The sequence below is a fragment of the Ylistrum balloti genome, unplaced genomic scaffold (genome assembly GCF_031769215.1).
Source record: "Ylistrum balloti isolate Yb309-2 unplaced genomic scaffold, AGI_CSIRO_Ybal_v1 Utg369722, whole genome shotgun sequence".
Lineage (NCBI taxonomy): Eukaryota > Metazoa > Mollusca > Bivalvia > Pectinida > Pectinidae > Ylistrum > Ylistrum balloti.
In genome coordinates, this window is record NW_026781941.1 from 657,501 (window position 1) to 685,189 (window position 27,689).

The 27,689-nt window shown below is 34.3% G+C and overlaps 2 protein-coding genes across 6 annotated transcripts in view; one reads left to right on the top strand and one right to left on the bottom strand.

Moving 5' to 3' along the window:
• The window catches only part of LOC132565408 (polyribonucleotide 5'-hydroxyl-kinase Clp1-like), a 15,857-nt gene extending 4,884 nt beyond the window's left edge, over positions 1-10,973 (bottom strand). Inside the window, exons 1-9 of the mRNA XM_060230049.1 lie at positions 10,853-10,973; positions 8,763-8,846; positions 8,363-8,476; positions 6,806-6,931; positions 4,706-4,819; positions 3,822-3,849; positions 3,114-3,284; positions 612-701; positions 103-203 (exon numbers count right to left, since the gene is read on the bottom strand). Of these exons, the coding sequence (XP_060086032.1) occupies positions 103-203; positions 612-701; positions 3,114-3,284; positions 3,822-3,849; positions 4,706-4,819; positions 6,806-6,931; positions 8,363-8,476; positions 8,763-8,846; positions 10,853-10,885 (861 nt within the window). The 5' untranslated portion in view covers positions 10,886-10,973. The remainder of the gene's footprint in view (positions 1-102; positions 204-611; positions 702-3,113; positions 3,285-3,821; positions 3,850-4,705; positions 4,820-6,805; positions 6,932-8,362; positions 8,477-8,762; positions 8,847-10,852) is intronic.
• Positions 10,974-11,532: 559 nt separating this feature from the next.
• The window catches only part of LOC132565406 (dnaJ homolog subfamily B member 6-like), a 53,775-nt gene continuing 37,618 nt past the window's right edge, over positions 11,533-27,689 (top strand). For 2 of the 5 annotated variants that reach the window (XM_060230044.1, XM_060230046.1), the window contains exon 1: positions 21,845-22,075. The gene's annotated coding sequence lies outside the window, so the exon portion shown is untranslated. Of the gene's footprint in view, positions 11,604-21,844; positions 22,076-27,689 lie in introns of those variants that run through there. The other 3 variants (XM_060230045.1, XM_060230048.1, XM_060230047.1) reach the window with 3 other exon arrangements.

Sequence of the window (27,689 nt, forward strand, 5' to 3'; positions counted from 1 at the left end):
TGTATGGAGATATAGCTATTGGTGAATCATGTTTATTTGACAATTGAAATTTTAAATGTGTGATTGAAACACAGCAATAGTTCCAATAGATAGAAAACTTACCCCTCCAGATTTGGGTAGAAGAAGCACCTCCACAAAGTCGGGCATATCACGCTTTAGTTCATTGTATAATCGTTCCTGGTCCAACACGATTATCACATCAACTGCAATTATCAGAAAAAAATTTTTTTTTCGATGACATGTTCCTAACTCTATAGAATGCTTATCATTTTTCACTTTTCTTTTAATTTCACATATCCATAATGGCATACCGGTATATTATTACCAAAATATATTTTAGCCCTGGTACCATTATGCTTGAATTTGCCTCATGTTCATTTCGCTCTATAAAGATTATGTAAGAGTATTATATAAAAGTGTATCAAATGTTTGCACTAATTTTAAATTTGCCCTCCCTGTTATGGACAAATAGGGTAAAAATAAAACAAGGGCAAACAATTCACAGTATACAGTATCTAAAGAAAGTGAAAAGTTCAATGGAAACACATAACTGACAACTTTCAACTGAGATGAGATAGGACCCATCTATTGTTGATGAGTTAAAATTCTACCTTCAAAACAGCCAGCAGTGTGTTTAAGCATGTCATATCCACCTCCCCTCACCCAACCTCCAGTGTTGATGATGACTCCACTGGCACAGCCTGATAATATCATCCAAAAAAGAAATGGTGAAAATATGAATCAACTTATTGGTCTCTACATTTACTACAAAATTTCAAATTTTCATGATAGTGAAGTGATAGTGTTGATTTCATAATTACTGTTATTCACAAATACCTGAGAATTAATAAACAATTAAAATTTTTCCATTTTTTTTTATAACATGTGGAATAGAATATGTAAACCACATTTCTGTCTAGGACTCCACCCTGTCAGCATCTCCATTGTGATAATCAACGGCTCTACTGACTGGGCCAAAGAGGCACGCTCCATTATTTTAGTGACACTGTATTTAACACTTCAGTCAAACTTAATTAATTCTAGCACAGTAAACTGGAATACCCTGCTTAACTTGAATTCTCTTTTAATCTTGATAATAGACACTTGGAAATTTTTTTTTATGACCCCCGATGACTTCAAGTTAATGAAATTTGTTGATACAACCCACATCAACCCACTCTACTCAATGTTCTTTATCAGTTTGATATTTTCCCTTGTTTTCTCTTCACTTTAAATGACCCTAAAACGCTCTCCACCAAAACAACTACACCCCATATGTCCATTACTTACACTTCTCTCCACCCAAACAACTACATCCCATATGTCCATTACTTACACTTCTCTCCACCCAAACAACTACACTCCATATGTCCATTACTTACACTTCTCTCCACCCAAACAACTACACTCCATATATCCATTACTTACACTTCTCTCCACCCAAACAACTACACTCCATATGTCCATTACTTACACTTCTCTCCACCCAAACAACTACACTCCATATGTCCATTACTTACACTTCTCTCCACCCAAACAACTACACTCCATATGTCCATTACTTACACTTCTCTCCACCCAAACAACTACACTCCATATGTCCATTACTTACACTTCTCTCTCCATATGTCCATTACTTACACTTCTCTCCACCCAAACAACTACACCCCATATGTCCATTACTTACACTTCTCTCCACCCAAACAACTACACTCCATATGTCCATTACTTACACTTCTCTCCACCCAAACAACTACACTCCATATGTCCATTACTTACACTTCTCTCCACCCAAACAACTACACTCCATATGTCCATTACTTACACTTCTCTCCACCCAAACAACTACACCCCATATGTCCATTACTTACACTTCTCTCCACCCAAACAACTACACTCCATATGTCCATTACTTACACTTCTCTCCACCCAAACAACTACACTCCATATGTCCATTACTTACACTTCTCTCCACCCAAACAACTACACCCCATATATCCATTACTTACACTTCTCTCCACCCAAACAACTACACCCCATATGTCCATTACTTACACTTCTCTCCACCCAAACAACTACACCCCATATATCCATTACTTACACTTCTCTCCACCCAAACAACTACACCCCATATATCCATTACTTACACTTCTCTCCACCCAAACAACTACACCCCATATGTCCATTACTTACACTTCTCTCCACCCAAACAACTACACCCCATATGTCCATTACTTACACTTCTCTCCACCCAAACAACTACACTCCATATGTCCATTACTTACACTTCTCTCCACCCAAACAACTACACCCCATATGTCCATTACTTACACTTCTCTCCACCCAAACAACTACACCCCATATGTCCATTACTTACACTTCTCTCCACCCAAACAACTACAACCCATATGTCCATTACTTACACTTCTCTCCACCCAAACAACTACACTCCATATGTCCATTACTTACACTTCTCTCCACCCAAACAACTACACCCCATATGTCCATTACTTACACTTCTCTCCACCCAAACAACTACACTCCATATGTCCATTACTTACACTTCTCTCCACCCAAACAACTACAACCCATATGTCCATTACTTACACTTCTCTCCACCCAAACAACTACACTCCATATGTCCATTACTTACACTTCTCTCCACCCAAACAACTACACTCCATATGTCCATTACTTACACTTCTCTTCACCCAAACAACTACAACCCATATGTCCATTACTTACACTTCTCTCCACCCAAACAACTACACCCCATATGTCCATTACTTACACTTCTCTCCACCCAAAGAACTACACCCCATATGTCCATTACTTACACTTCTCTCCACCCAAACAACTACAACCCATATGTCCATTACTTACACTTCTCTCCACCCAAACAACTACACTCCATATGTCCATTACTTACACTTCTCTCCACCCAAACAACTACACTCCATATGTCCATTACTTACACTTCTCTCCACCCAAACAACTACACCCCATATATCCATTACTTACACTTCTCTCCACCCAAACAACTACACCCCATATATCCATTACTTACACTTCTCTCCACCCAAACAACTACACTGCATATGTCCATTACTTACACTTCTTACTCTTATCACATTTTTGGTTAACTGTGTCGGCCATCTTGGAAACCAGGAGTTTGAAAAGCTGAATGTTTTGCGATGGGCTTGCACTTCCGAAATGAAATACCAGAGGAGCGTTAAGGTTGTAACCCTCCTCTATATCTGATGGCCTCTCCACTACTATACTACCTAAAACATAAACATCAGCTATAGTCATACTACTTCTACTATAATCATACCTGTAACTTATGAAGTCCCTGTTTACTATACATGTAAAACTTGCAGACATTTTCTTCACTATTTTGTGGTATATAGACTAGTCACCAATCATTTATTCCCTTTAATAAACATTTTAACACAATGGACAAAATCTAAATAGATTCTTGTTTTTTATCAGAAATATCTTAGATCTCTGTATAACAAAGTTATGAAACACCAATGTTATAAACCTATCATTTATGTATTAGATATAATATTATTGTTATCTAAAAATTTCCAAAAACATTGATTTCATAATTGATAGGTATGCTGAATTTTTGATGAATACTAAGCTTGGCGGTTATACTTTAAGAAAAATACCAACATAATTTACAACCAAATCAATTTTACTATTTATATAACTTTTGTTATCGTAAATATGACATTCAGCATCAATACTGGAAAACTGCTCTAACACTGGACCTGATGTCAGTAATGGCTAGGTGCTTTGTGTGAAGATGTACTTACCAATAGTTCCAGGAATAGATATTTCACCCTGAGAATAAAAGTAAGGACATATTTTTTATCAGAAATACAGTAAACTATATTAATTCTGTTGATAAATCGTGTTAATTGATTAACTTGCTTCATAAAATTATATAAAACAAATTGTACAGGTAAAGGATTTAAAAGTTAACATTAAGGACGACCTCTGATCTGAGGATTGACATGTTCTATGGTGGCTTCCAGTTTTATCAGGATATCTTTTATGATTCTTAAACCATGCCCAGGCAAAAATTACTGAAAAAATGAACTTATTTAGCCTTGAAGTAAAAATCAAAGTGATTTTTTCTCAGTGCAATTCACAGTGCCTGCAAGGTGATGTAGTTATGTTTCAAGTGTCATCAAATCTTTCTCTGACAGTTCAAAACTTATGGCCTAGACAAGAAGGGACTGGAAACTTTGACCTACAGATGAAGGTCACAGTGACCTCATTTCAGCTTTTACTTCATGAAAATATACATTTCTTAAGTTATGGCTGATGCAGCAGTGTAGTGGAACAAACCTTTATTTGAAGGGGAGGCAAAATTAATTTCTATGTCTATAGCAAAACAGGGAACAGCGCAGCTTCGAAATTCAGCATTTTCTAGTGAAAGCCTCTTTAGAATATCAACTTATCAAGAATATTCTGTTTACTAGGAATTTCTGCCTTCTTTTAATTTTTGCCCTTTTCATCCATGAATGAGGAGGGCAAACTTAAGATGGGGGCAAAATATTAGTTACACTTGTATAACCCTTTTATATATCCTCAGAGGGCCAATTAACATTAGGCAAATAAGTGTATAATAGCACAAGGGCTAAAATATTCTGGTATATAGTAATCAAAATTAGGACAAAAAGCATTACTATACCTGTCCTACATCCAGATCGACAAATATGGGTGCACGCCCAAGTCTGGAAGCGTAGTTTAGGAGCAGACGACATAGGGTACTTTTACCAACATCTGTAGGACCCACTACCATGACCTGGAGTAAGTAAACAGCAAGGTTAAAATGAACTTACTCTGATGAACATTTATATACAAACTGTAATACTTATGTATTGTATTTAGAAGGCAAAACCCTCATTTGGTAACAAACTCATCTCTTTTGTTGTTTACAAGATTTATCAACAAATATTTCAATTCTGAGTGGTGACAATCCCACTCTCTGATTCTGAGTGATGACAATCCCACTCTCTGATTCTGAGTGATGACAATCCTACTCTCTGATTCTGAGTGGTGACAATCCCACTCTCTGATTCTGAGTGATGACAATCCCACTCTCTGATTCTGAGTGATGACAATCCTACTCTCTGATTCTGAGTGGTGACAATCCCACTCTCTGATTTTGAGTGACGACAATCCTTCTCTCTGATCTTGAGTGGTGAAAATCCTACTCCCTGAATTGGAGTGGTGACAATCCTACTCTCTGATTTTGAGTGGTGACAATCCTACTCTCTGAATTGGAGTGGTGACAATCCCACTCTCTGATTCTGAGTGATGACAATCCTACTCTCTGATTCTGAGTGGTGACAATCCCACTCTCTGATTTTGAGTGACGACAATCCTACTCTCTGATTTTGAGTGGTGACAATCCTACTCTCTGAATTGGAGTGGTGACAATCCTACTCTCTGAATTGGAGTGTTGACAAACCTACTCTCTGAATTGGAGTGGTGACAATCCTACTCTCTGAATTGGAGTGGTGACAATCCTACTCTCTGATTCTGAGTGGTGACAATCCCACTCTCTGATTTTGAGTGGTGACAATCCTATTCTCTGATTTTGAGTGGTGACAATCCTACTCTCTGAATTGGAGTGGTGACAATCCTACTCTCTGAATTGGAGTGGTGACAATCCTACTCTCTGAATGGGAGTGGTGACAATCCTACTCTCTGAATTGGAGTGGTGACAATCCTACTCTCTGAATTGGAGTGGTGACAATCCCACTCTCTGATTCTGAGTGTTGACAATCCCACTCTCTGATTTTGAGTGGTGACAATCCTACTCTCTGATTTTGAGTGGTGACAATCCTACTCTCTGATTTTGAGTGGTGACAATCCTACTCTCTGATTTTGAGTGGTGACAATCCTACTCTCTGAATTGGAGTGGTGACAATCCAACTCTCTGAATTGGAGAGTTGACAATCCTACTCTCTGAATTGGAGTGTTGACAATCCTACTCTCTGATTCTGAGTGGTGACAATCCCACTCTCTGATTTTGAGTGACGACAATCCTACTCTCTGATTTTGAGTGGTGACAATCCTACTCTCTGAATTTTAGCCAGGGGTAATGTGTTGCTCCCTCCCCATCCCGATTAATCCTAAGATGGTTATATCATAAAATCACACTTAACTTAAAATCATACTAGAAAATGTTTATGATATAGCCTGTCACCATTGCTTTCATGGAAATAGGGATAAAATAAACATCTTACCACAGAAATGGAGCTACACACATAGAGTTTAACTACAATGTAGAGGGTAATAGTAGATCACAACAATACACATTTGATATGCCCTCTTCCCCCAGTTCTCCTATCTTCCAGATGTTGTGCTCCCTACTATATCTTTATATGGAATAAAACAATTGCTTGCTGAATTCTTCATATCAACCACGATATACATGTATAAAATACTGATATCTATTAAAAAAAGAAAGGCAAACATTTAATGCCTTTCCCAGAATGCAACAGGGACAAGACAAGAAATTTGGCGCAGTCTGTATCTATAAAGCAGAAACAAGTACATGTAAATAAACATTTGTGTTGACTTTTCTCAAAGTATACAATTTTACAAAGTTAACCTACACAATATTTATTTTTAGATTTAAAATCCTATTTCACAAAATTACCAACAGACTTTAAATATCACTATTTCCCAAAGTAAATGTATGTTTGTCTGCAAATCTCATTCAAAAAGAGTAAAAACTATTTTTATTATAACTGGTTTGTTGGTGACAATAATTACTCACCCTTGGTCCTCGTGTTTTCTCCTTTTCCGCCTTCTGTCTCATCTGCTCCAAGGCAGCATGAGTATTGATGTACGTCACCATGGGTGTCTCCTTAGCAATATATGCCACCTCAGTTTTGCCTGATAAGTGTCCTAGGTTAAGGCAGCTATAACCAACACTATAATAACAACATACTTGCCTTTTTTTATTTCTTTCCAGTCACCTGATCAATTCCATACCTAAGAGGACCTTACATAATTAACACATGTTTTTTTAATAAACTAATGTCTTTGAAACATATTATAAGCTGTTTTTACTTGTGAATGATTTTTTAAATACTTAAATGTTACTAAAGTTTACTGATTATTTATGTCTAAAGTTTAAATCATGGTTTTCAATTAAATTATAATTTCCCTTCAAAATGGGAAGAGTTGGCAGATAATTATTATTATTATATATAAAATAATATAAAATTTTCTTTCACAAATACTAAATGCATCAGACATCTCAAGTATCAACATGTATACTGTAGACATGTTTGACTCAAACATCTCCTTCCTCTCATTGTAGTGTCCTTATTGACCTTAAACCGTATGAAGTTCCATTCAGCTGCCAATAGGTCATTTGTACCGAAAGTATAAGCATATTATCAGTACACAAAAATCAAAGTGCCAAAGGCAATCATAGATGTTGATGATGATGGATTGAAATAAAGGAATAAAGAAAGCAGTTTATGAGTATAGAAAGACAGTTATCTATTTATCTATTTTACAAAATAAAGCAGTGTTCAATAATTATGGCCATAGAAGTGGAATTATGTTCTCTAGTGATCGGTCACGCTCATGGAGGTTCTAGAAGTATAAATTGGCAAGTACATGTAACTGACCTGGCCATGCTCAAGTGTGACCCTGAAATTTGTGGGTAGGACACCTACAAAGATCATACTGCCCAGTGAAAACACAGACTACAGCAGTGGACTCTCACAAATCAGCTGAATATATTATAGTGCTGATGAACATTGCTGGAAATTTTAAGATCTGTTAGTATCACTGGTTACTGACAACAGAAAGTTTTGATCATCTCTCATTTAGTTTATATAATTATCTGTTTTTGTGACCAACAACATTCGGTATTTAGTATGTAGAAGTTTACAGGTCACCTTAATAGTCATGGTGTGTGGGAATTCCCATTTAGTCCAGCAGTTGAGTTTCTGACTAGACTGATGGGTTGCTAGTTGAACTCCTGCGGGGGTACAGAGTTTTTCATAACTCCTTCCTATTACATCTATATACATTAAAACCTGAGAATATAAACATTTTTATTTTTAAAATAAAATCTGTATTAATTTTGCCTTCAATTTTCATGCGAAAATCTCAATCTCAATCCAAAAAAGTATTTTTGAGTTACTAAACAAACAGTCTGAAGAAAATTCTGGAGGAAATTACGTAAAATTTGTATTTCTGAAGGCTTAAGTGCTTACAGACCGATATTACTATAGCATGGTATTTTGTTTACAAAGTGACTGGTTTTCATTTCAATGTGAAATATCTAGATGATAATAAGGAAATAAAAGGATATTTTGATAAGACAGCCATGCCATGTAAATACAGCCACTTTTGCTCCTTCTTCAAATGTGATTTGTCTCCCTTTGGTAAGCTCTGCACCAAATACCTCAGCCATTCCTTCCAAAAGCTACGAAAAAAAAAAAACAAAAAACCAAAAAAATGGTACCATATAGACTTTATCTCTGAACTGGTAATCTTCTCTATGTTTTAGTAATTCAATTATGAAACAAAATGATATTGCCAATCTTAATCATATTTGTAGACAAGTTTTGAAGTGCATTCAAGTCTTATTGACTGGACTATGGAAGCTGGATAACGAGGAGAAAAACATCAGACAGGTGACAAGTATACATCAGTTGCACCACATAATCCAGCCATGAAAACAATGTAGAATTTATTGACAGAATACTTACATCCAGTTGTACATTTTTACCAGAGCCAGTCTCCACTTCAAACCTAAGCTCTGAAACTGCTTCTAGCTTATATTCCTCAGTTCGCTGAAAATTATAATAAAATATGAACAAATTATGATACATGTGTTACATTTTCAATAATACTACCACATCAACTTTAATAATATTTTAAGTTTTGAAAAACAATAACATATTCATACCAAAGAATAAACAAATGTATTGTTTTTATCAAATATCCTTTATGGTAAAATAAGCAGGCCTTAAATTAATAATAACATATGTGTTACTGCTAATTTTGCCATATTATGAAAAAAAATGTATAAGTCAGCTGGGAGATTTTGTTCATTTTGGAAATTGTTTTTTACCATGGGTTATCATAAGGATACACAGAGAAAGAACTATCTTAATTCTGACAGCCTCTTACTCAAAAATTGTCAAAAACAATTTAGGTCATGCTACAAAAATGCAGGGTTGGTTGTGTTAAACATTAATCTGTATTTAGCAGAAACATATGTGTTTTAATCTTAAGGATTTATGGAGAACTTATGCCTTTTTGCTATGTCCTAATTGCAGCTAAATATGTTACATCTAAATATAAGGATACAGGTTAAATCACATAATATATTTCAGTTCTTTTTTTTTCAATAAAATAACATAATCTGTATAAAAATCTATTGAATTTTAATCATATCTATATAAAGCTGTTTTAGACTAGGAGTTATACTTCAAGTGCATCCTGTTTTGATCCTGTTAGATGAATCATTAGTTTTCTTAAATCTAGACTATAACAAATAAGAATGTAGTTTTTGGGCACCAAATATAACCTATACAAGTGGTCCCTTCAGTAACCAGCACAAAATATTTGACAAAATGTCTTAAACATGTTTATGCTTATTTTTAGTTTACATTTTGTTGTGTTTACACAACTAAAACATGTACAACTGTATCTTATTTTACTTGGTAGGTAAGAAAGGCTGTCTCTAAACTTTATAACTTGATTATCATCGTCATTTTTGTATTCTGGACATTAATCTTTTAGGTAACCAAGTATGAGTTGGATGACAAAAGTTGGGAACCTCGGGCAAAAATTTTAAACTTGTGAAAGCCTTATTACAACTAAGCCAGAAAGGGCCACAGGCCTGTTTGCAAAGTGAACTCTTACTTGTAGATTAGAATGTCTCCAAACTTCATCTATACCTATATAGCTACTCTTAAACTACTTTCTCCACAACCAGTATAGTACACCACAAATGCTGTTGTGCATGATTATATTCAAAGTTATTATCAAAATAATATTCACATAAAAATAAACATGCCAAACGTTTCAGTGTAGTGTACTTTTTTATCAATTCAAAAAAGTGAAAACCAGAGGTCATGTCAATTCTTAAAACCTTTCTGAACAGGTGAAAACCACAAATTTGCATAAAATATGCAAACTGGCCAATTCAAACTTTTGCAATATATTATCAAAACTTGCATTTATATATGACAAGGTAAATAATTTTTTGCTAAAAGATGTTTACTGAAAGTCCTGGCCACTTTGAAAATTGAGTCATCACAATAGTAACTGTATTATCGTCACATAGGACATACAGAAAAGAAGTACTTTGAAGCCTTTAGATTTTTTGACCATATCTCCATAAAGAAAGAAAAAAAGATCAACAGGTTTTACTTAGTATGCAAAGTGAAGCTTTTCTTTTTTATTTAAATCTGCTGCTACATGACAACAGGGCTGTATAATATGAGATATCATTACATTTCCCTGATGAAAAGCAGATCATAATGAAACTTGGCGAAATGAAATATGTCCAGTAAAACAAGGGGAACTCTCTCAAAGTAGCCAGACAGTATCGTACCCGAGGCATCAGGAAGGTATAATTTCTCCTATAAGTTTTGGGAGAATCAACCATTTAGATTTTATTATATAGATAGTTATGGACCAGATTCTAGAAGTGTTACAACTTGTTACCCATGACTAGCGTTAATCGGTATTTTAGCAAGATATTCTAATTATACAGAACTAACAGGCCCTGCTGAAAGAATCTACATAAGGTAACAATCAAACGCTGCTCATTTTCTATGTGTCATACCATACTACCAGCATCTTTCTTTTCCTCTGCCATATCTGATGATGATTTTGTGATCAATGAGAAAGATTTCGCTTTGTTGAAGTTCGTTTCTTAGTTGATAGTAATGCTCTGTTCAAAAAGTTAAATTCACGTGATTTTACATCCCCTATTCTTCTTCCATCTTGGATTTCATACTCTCAAACCAACTGTTGTGTATAAATAAAAATGCAAATCATATGAAAATGATATATATATCGTCACCATAGAAATAACACCTTTTATCAGTTTAACTGATTGTCGATATGATTGCGAATTTGGCATTAAATTATTTATATTCTTTGATCAATTGTAATTTCATACTCTCTATGAAATCAAACACTATTTCATGATCTTTAAAATGTTTGTTATATACGGCTATGGAAATGATTTTCAAGCGCCTATGACAGGACTCTACTAAAAATATGATTAGGTGGGACAATGTGATAGAAAATATTTTCATCCTTCCGTTCTTCATTTTCTTAAATGTTAACTTTTCTGCAAAATAAGGATAGTTCACGGATATGAATATTCATATATGATGAAAACAAATGGTTGTATTCATATGAATTCCATATATTCAAGTCAGATTAGGAATTTTATTATACGAATCTGGAATTTTCTGCTTATTAATTAGAACAGAATTCAGGATTTTAGTAGAACTTTCTGACTTGCCTGGAAACTAAATTGATGCGAAGAGCGAAAGAAACACTTTCCCTGTTCCTACCTACAAATTGTGAGTATTGGTGATCGTTTAGTTCAGTCTCACTGACTTTGTAAGATAATACTGAACTTTCATTTGCGGATTGTGCATTGTTATGAGTGAACCAGAAAATTGAAATGGGTTTCCGCGTTTCAGAATCCAGATTGTGTTATATGTATTGACAATTTAATCAAATCTTATATCATTATGTGTATCGTGTATGTTGAGAGATGTAATCATTTATGAACAGGAATACAGCGAACATGCACAAAATGACATGGTCCTTCAATATCAACACTGATAAGGTTTTTTGTTTTTTATTGCAAAAAAGTACAAGAAGACCTAACTTATCAATCCCATTGCATTCTCTCATGTTTTGTTGATATCAGTGTTATGGTTTTATTTTTAAAAGTATGATAGGATTCCTGCAGTTAAAAAAAATAAGCAAATAACTCTTAACTGTATAAATTTGCCTTTGATGAAACCAGCAGTGTTGACAGAATGATATACAAATCCACCAGCCTGATTATTCTCACACTCCTATATATAGAGACTGTTCTTTCAAATAACTAAAAGAATGGCAGTCACCTATAATAAGTGCACAAATACCTAAGTTTTGTAAGTTATCAGGTTGATTCGGGTCAGGTTGACCTAGCCGAGAACAATCATGTTTCATCTGTCGTCATGTGCCATATGTAAAAAATTTCAAATTCTTCTCAAGTTCTGCTAATTGGAGGAGAGCTAAAACTTGTGAGAAGTGATCCTGAGATGGTCTATGTCCTGACCAAATGTTGTTATTTTTCAGGTTGATCTGAATAACAATATCCCTGCAATTTTGAAAAACATATTTTAAGCTTCAGTTTAAGCCGTAGGTAACTGTGCAGGTTTCTGCTATTTTTATTGCTGTACATATTAAAACAAATAGACACCTTTATCATCAGATGACCATTAAGGCCCGTCGTCTATTACACTGTGTATAAATGTGAAGAGTTCATATATAGTTCACCGTATAGAGAAATCAATCTACCAATACTTCCCATAGATAATATTGACTTTCACATGTATTCATGCATGCAGTTCTTGATACTAAAAGGAAATCATGAAAAGACAGTGTGATTAAGTCCTTTTTTCATTGATGGATATGAGGGGGAAACAGGGTAATATTTTTGGTAAGATTAAAAGTAAACATGCTTTTTCAAATTCAAAACAGAGACTGATTGAAAAAAAGTGTGTGCTATGGACAATGAAACACCTAATTTGATGATATACATCGCATGCAACTCCATGGGATGATAATCAAGTCACTATGGCCAGTTGTATCATTGTAGATGATGTAGAGACACACTGAGGAGATGTTATTATTGTGGGTTTGGGTAGGAATTGATTCCAGGGTCAAAGTTTGAGGTTTATTCAAAGTAACTTCACAAAAGTGATATATATTTGGTAAGCTTCCATCAGAAAAAGAAATGATCATGTAAACATATATGTGCATTTTTATGGAGAAGAGAGATTGCAAATATGTACACATATATTTATATGCAAAATTAACCTATCTGTAAAATATCACCTTTTTAATGATGCAGTTGAAATTCTTCAAACTGACTATGTTAGTGGACATGAATATTTTGGCAGTTCAGAGAGGGTTCAGTTTGTAGAAGTGAAGCAAGATGATCGGTCTGGTCTCTGATATAATTGAACCCATTTCTTTCTGTATATTACATTAGCCATTCCGTTTCCTTTAATCATTTAAACTGCACATGTCCAACTTAATACAGAAAAAAGAGCTTGATAGATTAAAAATATTTAGGTAAAGAAGAAAACCAATGATACTTGGTAAATACTATAGGGCTCTTGATCTGCCAGATTTGGGGTCGAATATTCCCAATGCAAAATAGTATCTTTTTCACCCAATTTAGACCCCAAGTTTTCCCAATTCTAAGGAAAACAGCTATTTTTCCCAATTCTAAGGGCTCCAGGCCCCAGTCCCAAAATGGGGTGTGAGAGCCCTGTACTATATGGGACTTTAGTTTAAAGAAATCTACATGTTACCCTGCGATCTTATAAGTAACGTTACATATGTCCCAATGTAGCTCCTGAAGAATGGTTAGCTTGTTCGAATGGGTTACGTATATAATTGATGATTAAATATGTGTTTGCATTGATCAGTATGAAAATGAATCATGTAAAACAAACACTTTACTAATATTTCTATTCTGTAGGTGCTAAAATAATATTAATCTATGACCAACAATTTTGATGGGAAACTATCTTTCTAAGTCTGCCTCAGTATTTACATGTTATTTGTAGACCTTTCTTGCCTCAGTAAAATGATAGACTCAATCAATATGCTTTCAGTTTGTCATTGGAGATAACGATACATTACTTTTTTATAATCCTCCTGATCATGGTAGGTATTGTGTACAAAGCGTACCTATGACAGGTGTTTGTGCTCGGGAGCAACGCTTACAACTGTCACCACAGGTGTTGTTTTCATGGTTCAGTTTGTTATTTGGAATGGAGAGGGATTGGTATTGGGAAGGTTTTTCTTACTATAATAAAGAGGATGTCATCCTGTACATGGTCATTTCATTCCATTTCAAGAGGTGATAGGATTTGAGAAGTATCTGTTTGGGAATGATGCACTGTACTTCATATTCAGATAAAAGGATATGTTTTTTGACAAGATTGTTGTACCATTGTCTTATTATCAATAGATATATTTCTGGGAAATTTCTGTAGATCAAGGGTTTACATTGCAATAAAGCTCAGTTGGTGACAATGTGGCTTACAAAAACTCCGACAAAGGTGCATGGTACATGAATGATGCTCCTACCTGTGGCAGATTGTTTTTCTCTGGAAGCTGAGAAATTGGCATGTATATGTTGACATGGTTATGTCTTTGGACAAGACACTTTTTCACAAGACACTTTTTCACAAGACACTTTACCTTCATTGCTCTGGCTGACATGCCATGGGCCTTCCTTATCTTCTGTTAGGTAACCACCAGCTACAATGCGATATTTATGAAACCTGCCTATGGCAACATCAGATGGAAAACGTGTGACTACACATAATCTCATATGATATAGAAATTATGTAAAATTCTGTTTATCACATAACATAAGTAATTATGCGGACATTCCTGAAAACAGTAATTTAATTGTCTGATGCCAAATTTAGATTGGTGATATTTCATCCATATTATAGACTGACAGTAAGTGTGTTACTGATCTAATGGTACTTGTATCACTGTCTTGTTAATGCTGCATAAATTCTGCTAGTTCTGGCATATGTCAGTGCTTTAAATCTACTACTTTTATCCACAAATGAGTCAAGCAATATATTAAACACTTCAATTTTACAGATATATAACACCAAATGTTCCCAGACATCCAAACACAGATTTAATTTACATTTTCTTCAGTCATTTATCATAAAAGTGATATGAGTCACAATGATGTTGATCGTTATTTTTTCTGGAGGTCCATTTATTCATCTGGAGATATGGACTGCCTCTTCACCATTAAATACACGAACATCATGTCCCATAAACACATTGTAATCAATTACATTCTTAGGTAAACAAAAGCCTGAAGCTGGCCAGTGCTAAAAATTGAATTTGATCATTGAAGTTTTGGTGGTTGGAATCGACTGTCTTTTCTTCATCTTCGATGATTGGAAATAATTAGATAGAGTGTTTTGATTTATCATTGATTTATAATTATTTGAAGTTTGCGAAAAACTCAAATTTTATGGTTTTTAATTCAATAAAAGAAAAAAATGCAGACCTGATATATGATATCACTTTTATGCTTGCTGTTGGACTGGAAGGATATATACCAGTATATGAATAAACTTTTTCTCATCGTCAGGATTTGAATTTTGATAAACATTGTTACAAACATGGGTGTTAAGCATTAGGGCTTGATGTTAAGCACCTGAAGAATAAACATGAAGGTGCCAATGCTTAATACTTGTGTTTGTAATCTTTCTGTATATTTACAAAATGAAGAATACATTTCTGCATCAATGCTATAACCTTAGTACATTTATCACTTTGTGTGAATTATTAACAGAAATTGATTAAAAAAGATTCGGGTATTCTTGACCCCATTTTGAATTATTTATAATAGATTGTCATAACATCACCTATTAAACCTTAGCTTTTTTGCAGTGAATTTCTAATGTTAGTTCTGATCATGACTAAAAGTGAAATCTTTCTTCATCCCTCATTTGAAGTGAAACCATGTTTTACTCATCAGGTTTGAGAAATACACTTAGGTACACTTATGATGGAGGAGAATAATTACCAGAAGCATTGACTGGTGTGGCATATCCTGTATAGCATTGTATAGATCCAGCATCCACTGAATCACTATAGTGGAAGTCAATTTATAGTAGCTGCTGATGGAATCATCACGTTTATGTTTAACACCAATAGGGATTTAATTCTCATGTAGCTTTCACTTCCATTAAAATGCCTGCCTGGTTAGTAAGAAACAAGGATTATCAATGGTTGTTGACCTCTCATTGGCATTACTTGGCACACACAGCATATACTAACAAAAACTCAACAAATGTAATAGGGGTGAGCAAAGCATTTATATTTATCAGTTATTTTTGTATATAAACTGTGAACTTGTAATATGTTTTAATTATGATATCAATACAACTCTGATTAATCAAAGCCCACATAATTTTGTTCTTCAAAAAAATATTTGCCATCATTGAACAAGTATCATTACATTGTCCTGTAATAAGCCCACCCTCTGACTTTAAAAGTCAGGGATTGGTGCTTTTTAATTTGAATCGTAGCCTTAGGCATATATTTATATAGATAGTGTTGTCCCCATCTCTCATCCCTCTTTAGGCTCATATATGATAAAATATTAGTATAATGTACTCAGGAAATTTAGAAATGTTGTACACAAATTCATTTACATAGTCACTGACTTGATCTGAGGCCATGGTCAGTCTATATACAGTCGATGTCAAAAATTACACAGTCGGGAACAACTGAAATTTGGAAACAAGGAAGTGTTTTTCTCAGATTCGGTCAGCTTTACTATAAATCTAATGACTATCTATTTACTGAAATAAGTAATACAACAAAGTTATTGAAACAACAAAGTCCCATATATGTTCATTTATGTTTGGGTAAAAAGTTTGTAGATTCATTTACCATGAAAATAGTTTTTAGTTCTCATTTTCTTTCAATCATTTATATATTACACATAATGTCTAACATTTGACATTATAATATATATACTAGCTTGTATGATATGACTCAATAAAATGTTACACAACCATATCCAGGTTAACTTATGGAATTCCAGTGTGATGACACTATAATAACTTCCTTAAATGACCCTACCTGACCTTAGCTCTTTTGAAGATATCTTTACAGCTTACTAAATACGTAATGTTGCATTGATACAATTATGGTATTATACACTCAAAAAATGACAAACAATAGGAACGAATGCTTGTGATGAGGTTCAGAGACATTGTATGTTTATCTGGGTTTTTGCTGACTGTAGAGGGGTTCAGAGATATTGTATGTTTGTCTGGGTTTTTGCTGACTGTAGATAGGTTCAGAGACATTGTATTTTTGTGTATTTGCTGACTGTAGAGAGGTTCAGAGATATTGTATGTTTGTCTGGGTATTTGCGGACTGTAGAGAGGTTCAGAGACATTGTATGTTTGTCTGGGTATTTGCGGACTGTAGATAGGTTCAGAGACATTGTATGTTTGTCTGGGTTTTTGCTGACTGTAGAGGGGTTCAGAGACATTGTATGTTTGTGTATTTGCTGACTGTAGAGAGGTTCAGAGACATCGTATGTTTGTCTGGGTATTTGCTGACTGTAGAGAGGTTCAGAGACATTGTATGTTTGTCTGGGTATTTGCGGACTGTAGATAGGTTCAGAGACATTGTATGTTTGTCTGGGTTTTTGCTGACTGTAGAGGGGTTCAGAGACATTGTATGTTTGTCTGGGTATTTGCGGACTGTAGAGAGGTTCAGAGACACTGTCTCTGTATTTGTGTATTTGCTGACTGTAGAGAGTTTCAGAGACATTGTATGTTTGTCTGGGTATTTGCTGACTGTAGAGAGGTTCAGAGACATTGTATGTTTGTCTGGGTATTTGCTGACTGTAGAGAGGTTCAGAGACACTGTCTCTGTATTTGTGTATTTGCTGACTGTAGAGAGGTTCAGAGATATTGTATGTTTGTCTGGGTATTTGCGGACTGTAGATAGGTTCAGAGACATTGTATGTTTGTCTGGGTTTTTGCTGACTGTAGAGGGGTTCAGAGACATTGTATGTTTGTGTATTTGCTGACTGTAGAGAGGTTCAGAGACACTGTATGTTTGTCTGGGTATTTGCGGACTGTAGATAGGTTCAGAGACATTGTATGTTTGTCTGGGTTTTTGCTGACTGTAGAGAGGTTCAGAGACATTGTATGTTTGTCTGGGTATTTGCTGACTGTAGAGAGGTTCAGAGACATTGTATGTTTGTCTGGGTATTTGCGGACTGTAGAGATGTTCAGAGACACTGTCTCTGTATTTGTGTATTTGCTGACTGTAGAGAGTTTCAGAGACATTGTATGTTTGTCTGGGTATTTGCGGACTGTAGAGAGGTTCAGAGACACTGTCTCTGTATTTGTGTATTTGCTGACTGTAGAGAGTTTCAGAGACATTGTATGTTTGTCTGGGTATTTGCGGACTGTAGATAGGTTCATAGACATTGTATGTTTGTCTGGGTTTTTGCGGACTGTAGAGAGGTTCAGAGACACTGTCTCTGTATTTGTGTATTTGCTGACTGTAGAGAGTTTCAGAGACATTGTATGTTTGTCTGGGTATTTGCTGACTGTAGAGAGGTTTAGAGACATTGTATGTTTATCTGAGTATTTGCTGACTGTAGAAAGGTTTAGAGACATTGTATGTTTGTCTGGGTATTTGCTGACTGTAGAGAGGTTCAGAGACATTGTATGTTTGTCTGAGTATTTGCTGACTGTAGAGAGGTTCAGAGACATTGTCTGTGTATTTGTGTATTTGCTGACTGTAGAGAGGTTCAGAGATATTGTATGTTTGTCTGGGTATTTGCTGACTGTAGAGAGGTTTAGAGACATTGTATGTTTGTGTATTTGCTGACTGTAGAGAGGTTCAGAGATATTTTATTTCTATCTTGGTATTCCTGCTGGCTATGTTCCTGTTTCCCTTTAACTGTTTCCTAGTATCTACATCACCTTATGACCAATTGGAAGAATTTCATGAATGCTATTAGCACTGATATATATATATATATCTTCATTGTTGTTTTTTCTTTTAATGATGAGAAAACCTCAGTTTCAAGAGTTTGTATTAGTCAGAGCTGATCTTAGAAACAATTTCTGAGTTAGGGGGAAACCAGGCCTACATCCAATGTATATGCACCAATTAAAACCTTGTCTGTCTGACAGGTGTTGCAAAAATGGAATTCGTCTCGTCAAATTATCTTAAACATTAGAACTTTTCTTCTGGTTTTATTTTATAACTAATGTCTAGAAAAGTTTTTCATACATATAAAGTTGATATAGGACCTGATATCTCAAAAGAAACCAGAAGTAAAGTGATAGAGTAATACAGAAAAGTTATTAATTGATAATACCTTCTATAATTCATTTTATCATTGAACCAGATTTGAAGGTTGTGAACTTTTATCTCATAATTTTACAATATGATTAACATTTTTCTTTTCACATTTGCAAATTAGAATAAATTGCTGCTGATAGCAAGACAACCTTATCTCCATCATTAAATATTACGCATGCATGTATATCACACCAGATAAGTTACTCATGTCTATTACTACATGTAATTGTATCGAAGAATTAATAGTGTAGAGAGAATTAAGATTAACATTACAGTATGTTTGATCATGACAAATCTACAATAAGTTGTATGGTATCTTGAAACTAACCTTCATATCAAAATTGCTCCATACCAATATTTTGTGAAAATAAAGTGAGAAAAATTCTTTGCCGGTATATTTAATTTGATTAGTCCTGGATAAAAAGATGGAAATATAAATAAGAAGGAGGTGTGGTCAATCACAACAAACTTAGGATCTCATTAGGTTCTACTATCCTTCAATCGTCCTGCATACCTTGGGGTATCCAAGCGAGGCATTACAGAACCTACGACACCTACACAAGAAGGACGGCATGGACTCTACACCCCTAGTGAAGTCTGAATAAAGTATATAAAATGGATTAGATAGGACTTTACTCTAATTTTACATATTTCTCATCTTAAACTTTATTTACATTTCAATCCTAGTTAGTAAAATGAAAAACAAATCTGTCAAAAGTAGAACTTTCATAAAGTAAAAACTTGATGGCTTGATGTGAGAAGTTCACTGTATTCTGTAATTGTTAACGGATAACATTGGTGGTAAGAACCGTACTGATAGATCCAATAGGTCAATTTTTAATAGCTAGATATACAAGTTTATATCTATTGTTGAATTTATACTATGATGAGTGTAATTAAAATGTACTAGAATTCAGTGCATATTGTAGGCCAGCTGACAGATGTAATTAATATAGTGAGTAGGGGGAGTACTACTGAAGAATTGTGTAGGTCTGCAGGTGAACCCTGTAACATGTACCTACGCGTATACATAGGGTTTACAGATATCTATTTACATCAGATCTGGAGTGACAGATGAGAGAAGATGAAGCAGGAACTAGCTGGCAGCTGGAGACAGACATCATGTAGTATCATTTACCCTGATACATGACTTAGTATACAGCCAGCTTTCTATTTTGGTCGTGCTCATGAAAGATGATTAATCCGTCTTAAAAAAAAAAAAACACATTCAATAAATGGTGACCATTGACTCTAAGAAATTGTTTCATATTTTTTCTGAAACATATGTCTGTAACCAGCACGGAGTATACAAGTAGAACTAGGAGACATATTCTGTCTGTATATTTCATATCAAGTATGAATCACAGGTTGATGGTATAACTACATAGATTTTTGTCTTTATTTAACTACTGTAAATTTATATGTACATCAATGATTCAGACGCTCAATTTTCTGTGCATTATCATTGATAAATAAGTGATAAATTCAGGTGTCAGTGATGATTGTACATACTTACAATTAACACAATCATGATATTTAAATACTGAAGCAAATTATAGGTAATTATCAAGGCACCAGAACCCCTAAGATATATTAGTCTACAGTATTCTCTGGAGGTACTACAGACATTATATTCTTACTTCGTTTGAATGACTTTTATATAGATTGTAGTTAATACATTGTGAACTTTACATGATCAAATTGCTGTAATAATTATGATATCACAGTAAAAACTATTTTCCTGATGTTTTTGCCCACTTACATATGACCTGCTACAGACCTATATTTTGTCAGGTAAAAGTCTATTTTATAAATATTTCCAAGTTTGACGTGACCATGGCATGGCCAGATCTATATTCCAGACACAGCTAATACCCACAGTACCCACACCATCTTCGGTAATAATGTTTCTTCGTTTTGTGTAAATATTTTATAAAAGCCTATACAAGTTAGTATATACTTGATGATGAATTTCCATGGTAACCTCCCCCACCAGGTTGGGGAGTGGGGCTGATAATGTCTGTGATGAAGAATGTGTTTTGTGGGGGAGATACATCAGGAATACACATTGGGCATACCTTAAGATGTGGCCTGAACCTTTATCAGACTATTGAATCAAAATGTTGACTGGTCCATTAGCTGTCTAAAGGATGGCATATACACAGAATGAGTTGAAGTAAAAAATGGACTGGTCACTTACCTGTCTAAAGGGACCATATTTACACAGGGTCAGCAGCTGTGTGAAGCAATATGGATTGGACCCTTTTTACATGTCTTCAGAAATCTAGAGTGAATTGATTTTCATAATTTGTGAATGGATTCAGTACCTGTCTGCAGTAAACATGATTACATCTGTATCATGCAGGCCTGTATATTATACTATGTATTCCGACTGGTTTAGTTCCTGTCGACACAGAATCTTTGTCTCAGAATAATGATAATTGTGAACTGGTTACTTTCCTGTCTGAGTGATCAGATATTATTATCTAACACTTAAGGTCAATAATGTACGCTGTTGATAGGAAAGGACAACAAAAGAATCTTACCATCATAGCATGATTAAAATGTCTATTTGGTTCAGTCCATTTTTTAGTGTAGGCCCTTGGGATGGTAGCCCAGACTCTGTACCTATACTATGTATGACTCAGGCAGTCTAAATTAGGTGGTAGCTAGTAAAGAAAGGGTTTCCTTTCTATTTCGCTGTTTACATCAGTATAATACCACCTGTGGAGGGTGAGAAAGTTGGAGACTTACCACCATGTGGATGTACCCCTGGAACCAGGCCTTGTAGACAACTCTCCCTTTTGGAAATCCTTGGAAATATATATTGTCAAGAGTGTGTACCCTGTATATCTATACTGGACCATGCCTTCAGGTTAGTGTGGTGTTACCATTACTGTCTAAACTCAGTCTTTTAGAAATTAAATTTAACAAGATAAAGAAGGTTGGGATATTATAGGTGAATCTTGTTTGTTGTCATCAGAAGGTTAAATAGATAGACAATCCTTGGATGATGATTTACAGTTGCTGCTTGTTTTGGCTTAATGTCTGACAGGAGTATGATGGAGGATATTGTTGCATCTCTGTAGACACAGCATGTCGTATTATAGGCCTGAAGAGTGCATGTGCCATTCTTTGTATTTTCCACCTGGATTGGTTTCATATCAATTGTATACCCTATATGGTAATAGTTTATTGATATTTATATCAGGCAGAAGTTCCACATCATTACAAAAGACAAATAAAATTCTTAATTACAAAATACAGATAAAATTCTTGTTGAGTGTGTAAAGCATTTTATAAATGGATAATTTCAGCAAATGCTGAATGACGCTTTGTATATTGTTACCTGTGTAACACTGTATATATGGTTATATACAATGCATTTATTAATTCTTAATATTATGATTATGAATTGAAATACTGCACCAGTTAAGATTTCATTTTCAAATGATTTTTTTTTAATGTTTAGAGGTATCACAAAATCCACTAGATCTTACAGAGATTTTCTCTCAAGAGTCAGAGAAATCTTTCAATATGTGATATAGATTACAATATTTGAGGTAGGGGTCAGTTTTTAACAACTGGATGGATCAAGTTCTTTAAACATCCGGTTACTAATTATAGAGACTGATAGCAGATTATAACACATATAGACAATGTCGTTATACTTAATTAACACTGTACTGTGCATATGTTGGACTTAAGAGCGAAAATATTGTTATTTAGGATTTGGTTTTTATGAAAAAGCAACTATTTTTCCGATTTAACAAAATACCAGAATTCTTAAAGCATATTGCATTGCATCTTATTGTGTGATCTCGAGTCGGGATATACTGGAATATTGGCAATTTTGAACACCTTTATGATTTTATAGTAAAAACTGTTAATGTCTTTGTTGTTTATACCTGTATATTTTGATCCTGCACCTGGTGCTGCAGTTGCCAGAATACACCTGCCACATATATTTTTGCTGTATTCGGCAGTGACGGGAAACATCTGTATATTGGCACATGTGGTAATTAGAATTACTCTCTGAATTTGAAATATATTTGCCAGGGAAGAAAGTCTGGTTAAAAGAATGATAAATAGTCTCTATCGAATGACAGTTATGTCATTGTGGCCAGGGAAACATAACAGCTAAAGGTCAAAAGGACTATTCAATGGGACACTTTAAACTGTTGATAATTAAAGAAGAATTTATTTTTTCATTAAAGCAACTTGTTTTTGGAATATAGGACAGCTAGGTTCTCTAATACATGTAGATAATATAAACATTGAATGGTCTTATTATGGAATGCATAGTCATTTTAAATGACTGTATTTTGTGTCCAAAGTTCATTATATGATAATTGCCTGCAAAGATTTGTCATTTATATTGACCATAAATGTCATGAAACAGTAATTGAACACTTAATGCATTTTTCTAATTATGCTTTGTATTCGATGATTTCCTAAAGGCACTGATGGCTAGTACACTTGTATTATGATTAAGAATGGATATATGTGTAACTGTCTGACAAACAGAAAACATCTCACAATGATAATTATGTATAAAGTGGAATTTGCGGCCACTTCTTGGTTCTTAGTAATGAAATATTAGGTGGAGGGTGTGTCTACTTTGGGAATCTTGTCAAACTTCGTTATTAATACAAAGATGCCAGGCTTAATATAGTCTTTAATTTGCTGATCAATTTTCTAGGTCCTGGCATGCATGGGTTAAAATATTTTTAGATAGGAATTAATATGATAAATCTGACAGAACCATTAAAAGTAACCAATTAGTAATCACTAAAAGACTTACCAGTACATATTTTCCTTAATAAAACAGTTTTGTATAAGGAAAATATTAAAAACAGCTTGTAATAAAAACGTACAGACTTGCTGTTGTGTAGCAGAGTTCATGCGCATGCTCACCGAGGTAATGGCAAAAATTCAATCTTTCAAATTGTTAATCATCAGAGGTAGTGATATGGATAATGTTTCTTGTTATCTCATGCAGAGAAATCGTAACATTTCACGATAACAACATTCCTTAACTCAATGTAACTTACATGACACTAAAGGTTCTTAATATGTAGTTATGTATCTTTGTAAAAGTAACATAGATACATACATGATGTATAATGTTGATACTTTTGTACAGGTGTGTACCTATGTTTATTTGGTTCAGGTGTAAAACTGTGTTACTTTCAAACAGGTGTAAAACTGTGTTACTTTCAAACAGGTGTTTAACTATGCTACTTTTGTACAGGTGTATAACTATTCTACTTTGTACAGGTGTTTAACTTTGTTACTTTTGTACAGGTGTTTAGCTATGTTACTTTTGTACTGGTTTTTAACTATGTTACTTTTGTACATGTGTTTAACTATGTTACTTTTGTACTGGTGTATAACTATGTTACTTTTGTACAGGTGTTTAAACATGCTACTTTTGTACTGGAGTTTAACTATGCCACTTTTGTACAGGTGTTTAAACATGCTACTTTTGTACTGGAGTTTAACTATGCTACTTTTGTACAGGTGTTTAACTATGCTACTTTTGTACAGGTGTTTAACTATGTTACTTTTTACAGTGTATAGCTATGTTACTTTTTACAGTATAGCTATATTACTTTTTTACAGTGTATAGTTATGTTACTTTTGTACAGTGTATGGCTATGTTACTTTTTTACAGTGTATAACTATGTTCCTTTTGTACAGTGTATAGCTATGTTACTTTTGTACAGTGTATAGCTATGTTACTTTTGTACAGTGTATAACTATGTTACTTTTGTACAGTGTATAGCTATGTTACTTTTGTACAGTGTATAGCTATGTTACTTTTGTACAGTGTATAACTATGTTACTTTTGTACAATGTATAGCTATGTTACTTTTTTACAGTGTATAACTATGTTCCTTTTGTACAGTGTATAGCTATGTTACTTTTGTACAGTGTATAACTATGTTACTTTTGTACAGTGTATAGTTATGTTACTTTTGTACAGTGTATAGCTATGTTACTTTTTTTACAGTGTATAACTATGTTACTTTGTTTGAGTCATTTTGCATGTTCTGTTGATCAAATGTCCTGTCTGATTATCTAAACGTAGATAATATAAGTGACTATGTATACAGTTTATATCTAGGGTTTATTTACCTTGATTTTATGTATCACTTGTGCAAGTATAAAAAATCTATAGATTTTATTGATTGTTTCCATTGATTAACTGTCATTATCAGTTGGTGGAAAATGTAACATACAAGGAGTAGGATGTGATGGAAATATTTTTATTTCACTTTTAGATTACCCTGTATGCTTGGTTTAATAGTCTTCCATTTCTCTGGTTTACTATTGTTAACTGTGAGTTTATCTCTTTCCTGTCGTTTTATTTTCATTTCAGTAATAATTACCATAGCTTTAGTGTACATATCTTCCACTAATTCCTGGTCTCTGCTATCAGTATGTATTCATGTTGTATTGAGAATTGTGTCAGGTGTGGAGGTGATTTAAAAAAACTCCCCTTGTATCCAAACATCTAACTTCATCATTGTTATAACCCTGGTAAAATGCTAGCTGCAATATATCGCCCAACTAGTGAGACTAGTAAGCCAGGGCCCCGGGTTCGATACTAAATAATGACCTCTGTTTCATTGATACATAAATCTTAAGGTGATCAGTACGATGGTACATGTATGTTGATAAACAAAAAAGTTGTCATTGATTACAGTTAATTTGAAATAAATTAAATCATAATTTCCTTATAATAAATTTCTATTAAAACTCCTTTTTAAGCCCATTTCTTCCATTATTATCAGCATCTGTATCTAGCATCAAAGTATAGTTGTATCTGAATCACAAACAGAAAATTGAGAACACACCTTTCAGCCAGTCTTAGCTAGGTGTAACATCAAACATAACTTTGTCATTACTTCTATCCTTATAAATGTTTACAGCACAAAGGTCAAGGAGGCTAGAAGAAGTCATTTGGTCCATCTGTGTAGGGCTATACAGAACACTGGCTGCAACAAGTACACCAGAGTTGTTATTTCTCAAAGGTCCATATTTTGATTAGAATCCATCCATATCCTTAATATCTCTTATGTATTTTTATTGATTATATATTTTCCATTTAATAGGTCTTCTCATTCACCAAGCTTTGTATATGCAGGAAAAATTCTCCAATTAAGCTACAGACTATACATATATAGCATGATTTCTCTGTATTCTACAGCTCTGTCAGATTGGAATCACAAGAATTGATTAGTAGTATTGCTTTACCAATCCTATTCCGTGGAGATTAAGTTGTATAGATACATATTGAATTTATCTTAAATTTATACTTTTAAATTGATTTTAGCTGTTTCACTGATTTTACTAACAGGATATTGTATGTGGCAAGTAGACTTTACTGACAGGATATTGTATGTGGCAAGTAGATTTTACTGACAGGATACTGTATGTGGCAAGTAGACTTTACTGACAGGATATTGTATGTGGCAAGTAGATTTTACTGACAGGATATTGTATGTGGCAAGTAGACTTTACTGACAGGATATTGTATGTGGCAAGTAGATTTTACTGACAGGATACTGTATGTGGCAAGTAGACTTTACTGACAGGATATTGTATGTGGCAAGTAGATTTTACTGACAGGATACTGTATGTGGCAAGTAGACTTTACTGACAGGATATTGTATGTGGCAAGTAGATTTTACTGACAGGATATTGTATGTGGCAAGTAGACTTTACTGTCAGGATATTGTATGTGGCAAGTAGATTTTACTGACAGGATACTGTATGTGGCAAGTAGACTTTACTGACAGGATACTGTATGTGGCAAGTAGACTTTACTGACAGGATATTGTATGTGGCAAGTAGATTTTACTGACAGGATACTGTATGTGGCAAGTAGACTTTACTGACAGGATATTGTATGTGGCAAGTAGACTTTACTGACAGGATATTGTATGTGGCAAGTAGACTTTACTGACAGGATATTGTATGTGGCAAGTAGATTTTACTGACAGGATACTGTATGTGGCAAGTAGATTTTACTGACAGGATACTGTATGTGGCAAGTAGATTTTACTGACAGGATATTGTATGTGGCAAGTAGATTTTACTGACAGGATACTGTATGTGGCAAGTAGATTTTACTGACAGGATACTGTATGTGGCAAGTAGATTTTACTGACAGGATACTGTATGTGGCAAGTAGATTTTACTGACAGGATACTGTATGTGGCAAGTAGATTTTACTGACAGGATACTGTATGTGGCAAGTAGATTTTACTGACAGGATACTGTATGTGGCAAGTAGATTTTACTGACAGGATACTGTATGTGGCAAGTAGATTTTACTGACAGGATATTGTATGTGGCAAGTAGATTTTACTGACAGGATACTGTATGTGGCAAGTAGATTTTACTGACAGGATATTGTATGTGGCTAGTAGATTTTACTGACAGGATATTGTATGTGGCTAGTAGATTTTACTGACAGG